At 41.1% G+C, this 14276-nt stretch overlaps 1 protein-coding gene across 1 annotated transcript in view; it reads right to left on the bottom strand.

Moving 5' to 3' along the window:
- Window positions 1-14276, bottom strand: part of cped1 (cadherin-like and PC-esterase domain containing 1) — a 222056-nt gene that overhangs the window by 166669 nt on the left and 41111 nt on the right. The window contains exons 3-4 of the mRNA XM_080191117.1: window positions 10771-10874; window positions 4941-5025 (exon numbers count right to left, since the gene is read on the bottom strand). Coding sequence (XP_080047243.1) covers window positions 4941-5025; window positions 10771-10874 — 189 coding nt within the window. The remainder of the gene's footprint in view (window positions 1-4940; window positions 5026-10770; window positions 10875-14276) is intronic.

The following is a 14276-nucleotide window of genomic DNA, read 5'->3' as shown; positions in this document are numbered from 1 at the left end:
ACATTTAGACAAAGGTACCTGGATATAAAGATGAGGATTAAACATATTTTCAGATTCTGCATTATTACATAGTGAGACTTCCTTTTCCTAGAACCTTCAACAGCTTTTCTGCAGAGGCATTCCTTTTAGTCAAACAATCCGATAGTTGATGACTAATATTTACCCACTTTAGCTTAGAGCATTTTCTCCTCTCCGATATCTGCTTTAAAGTGGCTATGTCTACCCGAAGCCCTTTTTGATTCATGCATCTTATAGAATGTATGTTACCCCACAACAATTGGTTATCTGTGTAATATCATACAGGTATCATTCTTTTAATCTCTTCTTTTATACAACATTTCCTCCAAGATCTTGGACAAGTAGAACGCCATTGTCAATGGCATCAACGGGAACAAGAGTTTCAGTGATTCATGTGTTTTTCACCACTCTCATTTTCTTTGTCTTCCATGACAAGGAGAGAATTTTTCCCATTCTCTCCCACAAGACATATCGCAAATCCTCCAGCACTGGAAAATCCATTGCCAAAGTTTGCATGTGAGGCATCACTAAAAATGATTCATTTTGTGTTGTTGGGATCACTCGAAGCTGGGAACCGTTGTATGCACTTATCTATTTTGAAATGCTTTTAAAGGTTTTATTTGTTCTCAAGATGCCCTCCATCTTCAGATTTTGTCATGACAAAACTAAGTTCCAGCACATCAAAACTTGCATCTGCTCTTGCCTCTGCAGCATACCAAATGGGTTGCCTGGTGAGACTCCTCAGCTGTTCCATCTCATCCTTGGCAGCAGCCACATCTTCTGTTCAGATCTGGTATGATTAATTTGTGATGGGACAGACATTGTGACTGCTGATGTAAAATTACATCTCACTCAACCTGTTTAATTTCCAAACCCACATATTTGAAAGTCCCAGAAGCTTGAATTGCCAATTTTAAATTCTATTCCTAATTTGATTAATGACATTCTCTTCCATCAATAGTGCTCCCCTGTAAAGAAACGTCATTCGCATGCATCATAACGATGCCCAAGAGTTTTCCATTACAGTGCTGGGTCCACCTTCAGTTGTGAACACCTTGAGCATGATCTTAACAGCCAATGATACCCCGCTGTCACTGCAGCAGGGACGGAGAATTTGGCACCCACCCAAATCTCTGGTCACTGCATCGGGATCAGAAAATCTCACCAGCATGAACATCCATAAGATTCCGGCCCTTAACTTTAACAAAACTGCCTTGACTGAAAGATACCACACCCAAAGGACTTCATGTAACCTATGGACACAATTATTCAATTTCCAGAGCCTCCCTTCTATTCCCGTCACTTCTTTTGTAAGTTGAAAGAATGCTTCCTTCTTGAGCGTGTTACATAAGAACTAGCAGCAGGAGTCGGCCATCTGGCCCCTCAAGCCTGCTCCACCATTCAATAAGATCATGGCTGATCTTTTCGTGGACTCAGCTCCACTTACCCACCCGCTCACCATAACCCTTAATTCCTTTACTGTTCAAAACTTTATCTATCCTTGCTTAAAAACATTCAGTGAGGTAGCCTCAACTGCTTCACTGGGTAGGGAGTTACCTGGCTTTTGTCTACTTCCTTTTTAAACAGTGGTGTCACATTTGTTGTTTTCCAATCTGTGGGAACCACCCCAGAGTCCAGTGAATTTTGATAAATTACCAGTAGTGCATTTGCTATTTCTCCTACCATCTCTTTTAGTACCCTGGGATGCATTCCATCAGGGCCAGGAGACTTGTCTACCTTTAGCCCCAATAACTTACCAACACTACCTCTTTCGTGATAATAGTTTCTAGGTTCTCACCTTCCATAGCCTTCCTGTCATCAATTTTTGGCATGTTATTTGTGTCTTCCACCTGTTTAATGCCTGAGCCATTTTCTCATTTCCAGTTATTATATCCCCTTCTCATCCTCTAAAGGACCAATGTTTACTTTCGCCACTCTTTTCCATTTTGTATATTTGTAGAAATTTTTGCAATCTGTTTTTATATTCTGAGCTAGTTTACTCTCATAATCCATCTTACCTTTCATTATAGCTTTTCTCCTGGCTTTCTGTTGATCTTTAAAGATTTCCCAATCCTTTAGGTTCCCACTAATATTTACCACTTTGTATACAGACTCTGAAGGAAACCTACTTCGATATTAATGGGGTTGCACTTCCAAAAATATTTTGTTAAAATGGCTATAAAGGTCTTCAAAACAACCTTCCCACCTCTGGGGGAATCTACACCAATCTCCCTATCCCCCAAGCATTCATTGCTTTTTTCAGTTGAAGACTTATTCAGCAATAACAATATATCAAACAACACATTTCTGCAACTTCACATGGCAGGACCACTCTCTTTAAAGACATTAATATATTATCATCTCTTTCAATTGTGCTACACTAGATAATGGTTGTACCTCAACAGTGTGTGGGGTCAGTTGGCTAAACTGTTATTTGGAAACCCCTGACTCTATTTTTACCAGCTTTGTCAAGGGTTTCCATATAACAGTTTAATCAATTGACCCTGCACACTGTTGAGGTACAACCATTATCTAGTACAGCACAATTAAATGAATTGGCAACCAAGATATAGTAAAAAGTCTGACAACACCAGGTTATAGTCCAACCGATTTATTTGATAGTAAACACACAAGCTTTCGGGTTAGTCCCTTCGTCAGGTGAATGGAGAGTTCTAGCCTCAGACAGAGCATATAAAGCACAGGCTGTTTCCAGATTACTGATTAGAATGCGAATCTTTACACCTAACCTGCTGTTCAAGTCTTGAAGTGGCCAACAATGTGAGTCGAAGGAGCACTGATCACAGGTTAAAGAGATGTGTATTAGATATACCCATGGGCCAACTTATGTTTTTGGCCACTATTACAATATTTTCTTCCCCTTCATCCTTACATCATCTTCATCATCAGAACTGTTTGCTTCACGAGTTGCTTCAAATGATTCCAGATATTTGGACATTGTGATACTTAAAGTCACACCGGAAACACCTTTTGATTATTCCCTGTGTATTTCCAACATTCATTTGCTGCCAGCTATCATCCAAGTTTTGCCTTGATTCAGAAATCTATTAAAAGTATAACTCACCTCAGAATGTCTTCCAGCAATTCTTTTTTTTGTATGAGTGAGATTTTGGGAGTCAATAATTGTACCTTTCTCTGTACCCCTGCAGATTTTCCAAATTCTCTCTCAAAGACAGCTGGAAACAATTGGTTCAACTAGTGGTTTTTATATAGAGCAGCAGTCATTTGTTAAAAAAAAGTCATCACCATGAAACTGAATACCTTTCAAAATCAGAAGTCTATCAATGTGTGCAATTCCTGCTCAATCTAATAATTTGAACGCCAAGTACACTTTCTGGAATTTCTAGATTAAATGTCTTTGGACTCTTATATAAAGTCTCAACATCCATGACATATTCTTCCAAGGACTAATTGCCCATCTTCTTAAATTTATCAAATATTGACCACATCCCGTAAGCCATCCTTCTCATAAATTGTGTTCCTAAAGTCTGTTAGAATCGTAACTCTCATCAGCGTCTAAGCCAGTTACATTCTGTTCTGAAAATACTTCTGCCAAAATCTTGCTGCCGTTTATACTGGCGGGGTCTTACGGTCCCATCGATAGTGCACGCCTGCCACCAATTTCCCAGTGGCAAGGGGTGCATTCAGTGGGAAACCCCGTTGCCAATGGCAGGACCATAGGATCCCATCACCAGTGTGTAGCATGCCACCTTCTGCCGGCGCAAAATATGCCACAGAGGGGGAGGAAAATCCAGCCTCTTATTTCTAATTTTACTTCTTTCTGGTAAAGACAAATGTGGAAAACTATGACCATGTCCTTGGCTGGGATTCTCTGCCGTTGTTGTAGTGAATGGAGTTTTGGGCTGAGTGCCAAATTCTCCATTCTCACTGGCAGCAGAGTGGGTAGGGATGAGATTGGAGAATTCCACCCAAGGCCAAAGCCGTATCATGCTTCCTCTTGGCTGGAGAAGGGATCCAAGTCCATGTCATGGGTGGCACAGTGGCACAGTGGTTAGCACTACTGTTTCACAGCTCCAGGGACCCGGGTTCAATTCCCGGCTTGGGTCACTGTCTGTGTGCAGTTTGCACATTCTCCTCGTGTCTGCATGGATTTCCTCCATGTGCTCCAGTTTCCCCCCACAGTCCAAAGATGTGTGGGTTAGATTGATTGGCTATGCTAAAATTGCCCCTTAGTGTCCTGGGATGCGTAGGTTAGAGGGATTAGTGGGTAAATGTGTGGGGACATGGAGGTAGGGCCTGGGTGGGATTATGTTCGGTGTAGACCCAATGGGCTGAAGGGCCTCTTTCTGCACTGTAGGGTGCTATAATTCTATGATGATATCTCCACTTCCCTTGTCCATTGTTTGTGTGGCTCCAATGCTAAAAATACTGGCGGTTAATCATAGTTCGTGATCCTGTGACATGACGCAGACATTTCACCTCAAAAACCATTGAGAACTTTGTTTTTGTCAGACAGAGGAATTGATTTCTGTTTTCTTTATCTTCCCACAGGAAGGGATTGAGGCCAGTCCTCTGCTGCCATGTCACAAAGGCGGATATCCATTTACCAAATTAAATGGTAGAAGGCATTCTATAATTCACCACTGTTTTATTGTTTGTATTATAGTTCAGTACAAATATCAGTTTCCACTCTTCCGTTCTCCGTCCTCTCCCTGTCCAGAAGCAACCCCGTACTGGCAAAGACCCAGCTCCCAAGCACAGTCTTCAATGAGAACCATCTGTTCACAAACTCATCCTGGTTTACTCTTAAAGGAACCTGCACTTCTAACATTGTCATGTAGAACTTTAATAGAGGACCAAGGACCTTTAAAAAGTCTGTATCCTTACTTTAAACAAGACAATGTAACCAAACAAATAAGGTTAACATGAGAAAGGTTACTTACCTGGCAATTTTTGAGCGATATCCATAATCTGACAAAATCCATCTTTTCTGCAAAGTGCATGTTCTAGACTTGGGATTCTATTTACCTGAAAGTAAATCCATAATCTTAATGGCATCAACTGTTATCAATTCAAGAAGTTATTAGCATAGAAACATAGAAACTAGAAGCAGCAATAGGCCATTTGGCCCTTTGAGCCTGCTCCGCCATTCATTCTAACCGTGGTTGATCATCAAATTCAATATCCTGATCCCCCCCTTTCCCGATATCCCTTGATCCCTTTAGCCCCAAGAGCTGCATCAAATTTCTTCTTTAAATCAGATAATGTTTTGGCCTCAACTACTTCCTGTGGTAGTGAATTCCACACATTCACCACTCTGTGGATGAAGAAGTTTGTCCTCACCTCAGTTCAAAAAGGTTTACCCCTTATCCTCAAACTATTTCCCCTAGTTCTGGACTCCCCACAATCGGGAACATTCTTTCTCATTCTACCCTGTCAAACTCTTGATAGAATTTTGTAAGCTTCTACGAGATTCCCTCTCACTCTTCTACCTTCTAATTTTTAGTGAATACAATTCTAACTGACTTAGTCTCTCCTCATGTAACAGACCTGCCATCCCAGGAATCAGCCTTGGAAACCTTTGCTGTACTCCCTCTATAGCAAGGACATTCTTCCTCAGATAAGGACACCAAAGCTGCACACAATATTCCAGAAGTGGCCTCACCAACACCCAAGTTGTACATTTTCAGTATTTTTGTACCCTGCTGATAAAATTCTGTGTGAAACTAGCCTGTGGAGTGTGGAGCTGCAATCAGGATTATTTAATGAGATCCAATTAGATGTTCTAATATAAAATTTATATTAAGTGATTGCATTTTAATAAATCAGTTGTACTTTTCTCCTAGTAAAATATAAAATATATTTTCTTCATTCACCCCTAAGGTTTATACAATTGATAGTCACATTCATTTAATTATGTATCGCATTATACAACTACTTTTCACCTGTGCTGACGGTTATATATAAATTTCCAACAAAACATTTCAGGAATGTGGTGCGAGATTTTCAACAAAATATAGTTTAAAAGAATGAGAGGTGACTTTATTGAAAGGCAGCGTGGCAGCATAGTGGTTAGCACTGCTGCTTCACAGCACCAGGGACACAGGTTCAATTCTGGCCTTGGGTCACTGTCTGTGTGGAGTTTGCACATTCTCCTTGTGTCTGCATGGGTTTTCTCTGGGTTGCTCCGATTTCCCCCCACAGTCCAAAGATTTGTGGGTTAGGTGGATTGGCCATGCTAAATTGATCCTTAGTGTCAGAGGATTAAATATGTGTGGTTATGGGGATAGGGCCTGGGTGGGATTGTGGTCAGTACAGCCTTGATGGGCCAAATGGCCTCCTTCTGCACTGTAGGTATTCTATGATTCTTTAGGATTGCAGTAAAACACCCCTATTTCTATTCTTGAATTCTCTCGCTACAAATGGACTATTTACCTTCTTTACTGCCTGCTCTTCCTGCACACTTACTTTCAGCGACTGAAGACTATTTTCTTTACTATTAAATAATTAATAAATAAAATATTCCTTAAAAAGCACAACCAATAATATGCCAACGATGAGATGAGTAGTGTTGACTTCCCTGTGCTGTCAAGTTATCGTTTCAAACAACCAAAGAACCCAATGTGACTCTGCAAAAAACATTAAGGGTCTAGCTACTCCAGTAATAGGACCAGATTAATCCTTAAGACCTCAATCTTAAGTGGCTGAAAAGGAAGGAAACCTTTTTGAAGAAAATATTAGACATATAATCTCTACAGTGCAGAAGGAAGTCATTCGGCCCATCAAGCCTGCACTGACAACAATCCCACCCAGGCCCTCTCCCCGTAATCCAACGTATTTACCCATTCCCTCTGCCACTAAGGGATAATTTAGCATGGCAATTCTACCTAAGCCACACGTCTTTCGGATTGTGGAAGGAAACCAGAGCACCCGGAGGAAACCCACACAGACACAGGGAGAACATGCAGACTCCACACAGACAGTGACCTAGGGTCAGAATCGAACCCAGGTCCCTGGCGTTGTGAGGTAGCAGTGCTAACCACTATGCCACCCTTACTATCAGATTGCAGAAAGAAACTGAATGAAAGGGATAATTACTTTGAATTGTTGCTGAAACTTGTAAAGAGAGAAAATAGCAGATCAATTAAAATAAACACTTCTGTCAGTATGTTTAAAATGAAAATTAAGTTCCAACAAAGAAGTAGAAATGAGAAATGAGAAATTGTGAAATAGGAATATTGGAAAAATAAATTCCACTTAATTAATTCTTGATGACATCTCTTTGAAATGTCCAAAAACATTCAATATAACGATGAATTACTCTGTAAGGCTCTAACTATTTCTCATATTCATAAAGCAGAAAAGGAGGTTAAATAAAGGAGTGGGAATAACATTTGAGTAACATTATAGTTTCTGCATGGAACACTCAGGCTTATTAAAGCTTCAGGAAAAGTTGGATGAATTGATTTGTTTTAAACAAGCTGGTTCAGCAAGACCAAATTCCTGAATGTTACCAGTTATTGAAAAGTTAAAAGGAAGCTTCAGAGAATATTGAATTTGGATACAGATGGACGCCACATTTCAAATAACCACCATCATCATTAACAAGCGTGTTGCTGCCTTCAGATTTCAATTCTCGATAGGGCATTTGTTAATTCTGACAACATCTAGTTCTTTTCATCACCAGATTTAAAGCTTCTCTTGGTGAAAGAAAAAGATAATTGTTAGGAGGCCTTACAAACCCATATTAAAATAGCAGCTGCACCCATCAAGATGAGGTCAGTCATTTACTCACTCTGATCCCACTGCTTTCCTGCTGTGTGCCAATGTTAATCTGCTCTTTTGCACAGAAAGGCAATGGGTTCCCTCTTTAAATATGCAATGATATCTTTGCTGTTAGACTAGACCTGGTGATGGTGAGTCCATAGAATCCCTACAGAGTAGAAGGAAGCCATTTGGCTCATCAAGTGTGCACTGACACTCTGAAAGAGCATCTTACCCAACTCCCCGCCCCTGCGCCCAGTGCTAACCACTGTTCCACCATGCCACCCATGGCCATGGGCCAGAAGAAGAGAAAAAGCTCATTTGGGTCGAACAGAGAGTTCTGGACTTCCCATTCCACAGGCTACCTTGACAACAACCCCACAATTCTGTCAACAGTTCCAAACATTAATTAACTCTCTGTAGTGCAGAAAGAGGCCCATTCGAGTCTGCGTCGAAAACAATCCCACCCAGGCCCTATCCTTGTAATCCCATGTATTTGTCTGACTAATCTCCCTGACACGAAGGGACAATTAACCTAATCCGCACATAAGAACCTAAGCACTAGGAACAGGAAAAGGCCATCTGGCCCCTCGAGCCTGCTCTGCCATTCAGTAAGATCATGGCTGATCTTTTTGTGGACTCAGCTCCACTTACCTGCCCACTCACCATAACCCTTAATTCCTTTACTATTCAAAAGTTTATCTATCCTTGCCTTAAAAATATTCAATAAGGTCGCTTCAACTGCTTCACTGGGCAGGGAATTCCACAGATTCGCAACCCTTTGTGTGAAGAAGTTTATCCTCAACTCAGTTCTAAATCTGCATCCCCTTATTTTGAGGCTATGCTCCCTAGTTCTAGTTTCACCCGCCAGTGGAAACAACTTCCCTGCTTCTATCTTATCTATTCCCTTCATAATCTTATATGTTTCTACAAGATCTCCCCTCATTCTTCTGAATTCCAACGAGTATAGCCCCAGTCTATTCAGTCTCTCCTCATTAGCCAACCCTCTCAACTCCAGAATCAACCTAGTGAATCTCCTCTGCACTCCCTCCAGTGCCAGTATATCCTTTCTCATGTCTTTGGAGCGTGAGAGGAAACCGGAGCACCTGAAGGAAACCCACGCAGATAGGAGGTGGGGAATGTGCAAACTCCACAGAGACAATGACCAGACTTGAACCATAGAGCACTGGACATAGAACTTAACAGCACAGCACAGGCCCTTTGGCCCTCGATGTTGCACCGACCTGTGAAACCAATCTAAAGTCCATCTAACCTACATTATTCCAATATCACCCATTTGTTTATCCAATGACCATTTAAATGCCTTTTAAATGGCGTCCCTCACACTGTGAGGCAGCAGTGCTAACTCACTGTGCCAGCTTGAGCCCAAACTTTGTTCTTGCTGCCACATTCCCACTCCCAACACCAGCCAGGGAGTGAAGCTGGTCAGGTTCCAGCACATTAGTGGAAAAGTTTATAGTGGTGAAACCTGATGATTAAAATCTGAATCCCTGAGTTTGCTACCTGTTTCGAACTTGCAATGCACCTGACCAATCAACACTTTAAAATTGGAGCTAAAGATTTGAGGAAGACATGAGAATTATAAACACATGATGCAGATAAATCTTAATCCTGATAAGTGCCAAAAGTATATACCAGGAATGCAACTGCATGGTTCAGTGCTTTTCTGGATATTAAAAATGTTACATTCACATAAATGTGTTAACCTGCCTGCATGAAAAATATCCAACTCATATTTCAATTCCACTTGAATATCTAATTGTTTTATACAAAGTTACCACCTTGCACCAAATCAGGATGGCACGGTGGCACAGTAGATAGCACTGCCACCTCACAGCACCAGGGACCCGGATTCGATTCCTGGCCTCGGGTCATTGTCTGTGCGGAGTTTGCACATCCTCCCCATGTCTGCATGGGTTTCCTCCAGGTACTCCAGTTTCCTTCCACAATCTGAAAGATGTGCTGGTTAGGTGCATTGGTCATGCTAAATTTTCCCTCAGTGTACCTGAATAGGCGCCGGAGTGTGGTGACTGAGGGATTTTCACAATAACTTCATTGCAGTGTTAACGTAAGCCAACCTGTGACACTAATAAATAAACTTTAAACTCCTCTGTCTAGAGACAGGACAGTTATGTTGGTAAAATAAGTTTGGTACTCTTGTGTCAAGACTTTGTAATGTAAACTGGCTGCTACCATGATACATTATTACTGGCTGTGTAGAGCAACAAATTCAGGTTTAAATCAAAATAAATTTAAATGTTATGTCAGTATATCAATAAAGTCAGACATTCAAGTTTTACAGACTAATTTAGAAACAGGAAACAATTTGCAACCAATTTGAATGATTGATTTTCCCTTGGTTTTAAAGCTAAGTGTGGCAATCAGCTAGAATGAATAGTATGAATAATATATTTTGTTACAATTTTTAAGTTTAGAGGGGCCGCCACAACTTGCTCATTTTGTGAAGATTTTGCAGCTGGTTGTTCACTGTGGTTCAGCACGCCTTCCCCTCATTCAGAAGGTTGTGGATTCAAGTCTCATTTCTTAGATCTGAGGTGAAAGATTCAGTCCAAACACTCCAGTGCAATATTGAGGGAGTGCTGCACGATCAAAGGCGCAATATTTTGAATGAGGCATTAAACCAAGGCATTGTCTGCATGGTGAGGTAAAAGATCCCATGGCACTACTCCAGAAAAGAGGAAGGAAGTTATCTCCAGTGTCCCGGCTAATATTCATCCCTCGAACGAATCCCCAAAAGAGATTGTCTGGTCATTATCACTTTGCTCTTTGTGGGAGCTTGCAAATTGGCTGCAAATTGTTTCCTACACTACAGCAGTGACCATGTTTCAAAAACACTTCAATGGCTGTAAATGCTTTGGGATGTTTGGTATGTAAATGTGTGTCTGTGTACTTCGGAATGAAACTCAATGTAAAAACACATTTAAAATAAAAGAAAGACACTTTGTAATCCAGGCTAAATTTAATTACCTTCTGATGAAGCTGGAGCTGTTCAAATTCTTCTTTCTGAAGACACCTTTGCCTGCTCGGCTCATTTGAAGTGAAACAAATCAACAGGTCCCAGTGTTCCACTCCTAAAAAAGAATTGGAATCATTGTTAACCCTACTGTGGAATGGAAAGGATCAGTCTGGCACAGATTTTGCACAGTAAGAAATCTCACAACACCAGGTTAAAGTCCAACAAGTTTATTTGATAGTAAACCCACTAGCTTTCGGGTTCTGCCCCTTCGTCAGGTGACTGGAGAGCCCTATATAAATAGAAATAGTATAGAAATGTTTACTCTCATCAGTTAACAACACAGCAATTTCACACCGGCATAGGCAAGTGTAGTTTTTTTGCATTTTATTGTGAATGCTTCATTTAAGACATTACATGGCCAATGTGCCATAATAATCCTCATTTATATCTTTGTCAGGCGAGTGGAGAGTTCTCACCTGACGAAGGGGCAGACCCCGAACACTAGTGAGTTTACTATCAAATAAACTTGTTGGGCTTTTAACCTGGTGTTGTGAGACTTCTTACTGTGTTTACCCCAGTCCAACGCCAGCATTTCCACACACAGATTCTGCAGGCAGCCTCAAATGAATGGCATAATTCTTCATTACATTTATACCCGAACACATACGTCCCATGGGAAGTTTCCCTGTACTTGTTCTGAAATTCAAAACAGCCCAACACCCACTAAAAAGGATTGGGGATCAGTGCAAGCAGGGAAATCAACTGTGTCTCCATAACCAATCAGATTAAATAATCCTTACTGAGACACAAGGGACGCAATCTTACCAGCCGTTCCCACCATGCTCTCGCTGCAGAAAAGTCGGAGAATTAGACAGCCAGCCAAATCTCCGTTCGCTGTGGCAGGATGGGAAAATCCTGTCAGCATGAATGGTGGTAAGATTCCGGTCACAGAGTAACTCTGTGACAGTAAATGGGATTTGAGTGAGTTAAAATTAGACCTGCAGGATTGAAATCAGGGAGTACAAATAGGAATATTTGGTAGAAATGCCAAATTATGTACAGAAAGCAAAATGAAGGCAGGGAACATAAAATGGGATTAAGAGAGAGATGAAGGAGACAATGAAAAAGTTTTTTGTTTAGTTATTTAAAACCTCTCACTAAAATTTAAAACTGTAAAATATAACGTGGTGCAACATTCTTAGAAGCAAATTTTTGGTGCCAGAGAGATTGTTTGGTGGTAATTCATAGAATCATATCATAGAACCCTACTAATTAAGAATTGCCATGCTGTTAATCAAAATGCTTACACTTTAATGGACGAGCACTAACATTTTCTGGCATCTTTAGTGGCCATTTATTGGGTAAGTACCACAATTTCACATACTTCTTGTACATAAATTCCAAACCTCTCAGCAAGATTCTATTAGGGCAAAGCCTCTGGAGGAATGGGATGACTTACGCAGCAACTGCCTGATTTCCCTATTTAACATGTACAGACACTTGAGGTTGTTGTCAGAGATACTCCTCAATAACAGCGAGCGCTGATACCTCACCATTTGGTGCAATAGCTGGGCCAATTTGCATCAGCTTAGCTATATCAACTGTAGCTCAGCTGGTAGAAAACTTGCCACTGAATCACACAATTCTGGGTTGAATTCCTACGTCGATGGTGGTCATGATGTGGCGATGATCCTGTCAGCATGAATGGTGGTAAGATTCCGGTCACAGAGTAACTCTGTGACAGTAAATGGGATTTGAGTAGTTAAAATTAGGCATTGGACTGGTGTAACCACAGCAAGAAGTCTCACAACACCAGGTTAAAGTCCAACAGGTTTATTTGGTAGCAAATGCCACTAGCTTTCAGAGCGCTGCTCCTTCGTCAAGTGAGTCACCTGACAAAGGGGCAGTGCCTTTGTGGAGTTTGCATGTTCTCCCTTTGTCTGCGTGGGTTTCTTCTGGATGCTCTGGTTTCTTCCCACAGTCCAAAAATGTGCTGATTAGGTGCTTTGGCCATGCTATATTCTCCTTCAGTTACCCAAACAGGTGTCAGAGTCTGACAGCTAGGGGATTTTCCTAGTAACTTCATTGCAATGTTAATGTCAGCCTACTTGGGACTAATAAATAAATCAATAGAACATGGGGTGCAATGCCTTATCTTGGATCTTGTATGTTTCTCTTGTGGGGACCATGAATTGGATTCAATTTGAATTAGGTTTTTGCAGCAAGGACGAAGATTGATTTGGGCTTGCCTGGTCCACTCTGCACATTGGCTTTGTAACTTTACGAAAGGAGTAAGAACTTTTAAAAACATTTCATAGAATGTTTTAGCCATGGCAGGATGAGTCAAGGTAAAATTGCATAAATGCTTGGGGTGGGAGTTACAAGGTGAATTCTAGATAGCGCAGCGACTATATATGATGTATCCTCTCCAACAAGGTACTCAGAATTAGAAGCTATTTCATGGCACTAACGTACCAGTTTTCTTCAAGTCAGCCGACTTCTCATTTACCTGGATCTGGGCCGCTCTGCCTTGCATTGATTCTGTCTGCCCTTCCCAATGCCAGACTTGCTGCAACATTATAATATCTTCAGAGGTAGAAGAGCCGCCACCAAAATCCCTTTATTTACAATTCCAACAGCAGTACACAGAGTGCTATCAGTCAGCAATCTACTTTCGGGAGCGCCAGAGGAACTGACGCTCCCAGTTAAATACAAGGAAAAGACTCCCTGAACTGGCCCATCAATTGACTCCTTAATCAGGGACATCTTTTTGCGTTGAACCAAATTAAACAAAATCAAATTAACTTAGGGACAACTCAAAAGGACAGCTCTCTAAAAGGAGGGGAACCGCCCAAAACAAAAAAAAATGCAGAAAGGAGACTTAAAACACCAAATCAAAATGTGATTAAAAGGGTCAATAACACACCCCTGTTCATGTTGATGCATGAAAGGCATCAACTGTGCCCTCGGATACTGCATGCTTCCTCTCTAAGGACAACCAGCCACAAATATAGCTATGGCAGAGGGGCAGACAGTCGAGTTGGACGGTCCCCTCCATCGCCTGCTGCCTGGATCTGTTGAGCCTTAATCAGGGAGTTCATATTCTAATAGGCCAACCTCAATGGCCTGATTGAAGTCATTACAGGCATTTCTGAGGAGGATGTCTATCTGTCCTATATAGTTAGGCATCTTACCCTACTCTTCCAATATTCACTATCAAAGCAAGCAGTTCTCACCTGGGAACTCTTTATTTGCCAATCAAGTATCAACTCCTGGCATGTTCTCAACTACAAGCTCTTGGTAATGACCATAAATTATAATGTCAATTCACCGAACAAAATTATAGCAGCTTTTTTTTTGGGAGTCAGAGGGAAGGGGGCATTGTGGTGGTAAGCCACATTATGCCCTTACTATATCATGACAGACCAAAATGAATAGTTTTCCAAAGCAAAATACAACCAAAACTTCCCTGAAAGGTAACAATTAGCTGAGGAGGAGTCAAATGGTTCCCCTCTTT

The sequence above is a fragment of the Carcharhinus amblyrhynchos genome, chromosome 6 (assembly GCF_965287045.1).
Source record: "Carcharhinus amblyrhynchos chromosome 6, sCarAmb.v2.hapA, whole genome shotgun sequence".
Lineage (NCBI taxonomy): Eukaryota > Metazoa > Chordata > Chondrichthyes > Carcharhiniformes > Carcharhinidae > Carcharhinus > Carcharhinus amblyrhynchos.
This window is presented reverse-complemented; position numbering and strand designations above follow the sequence as displayed.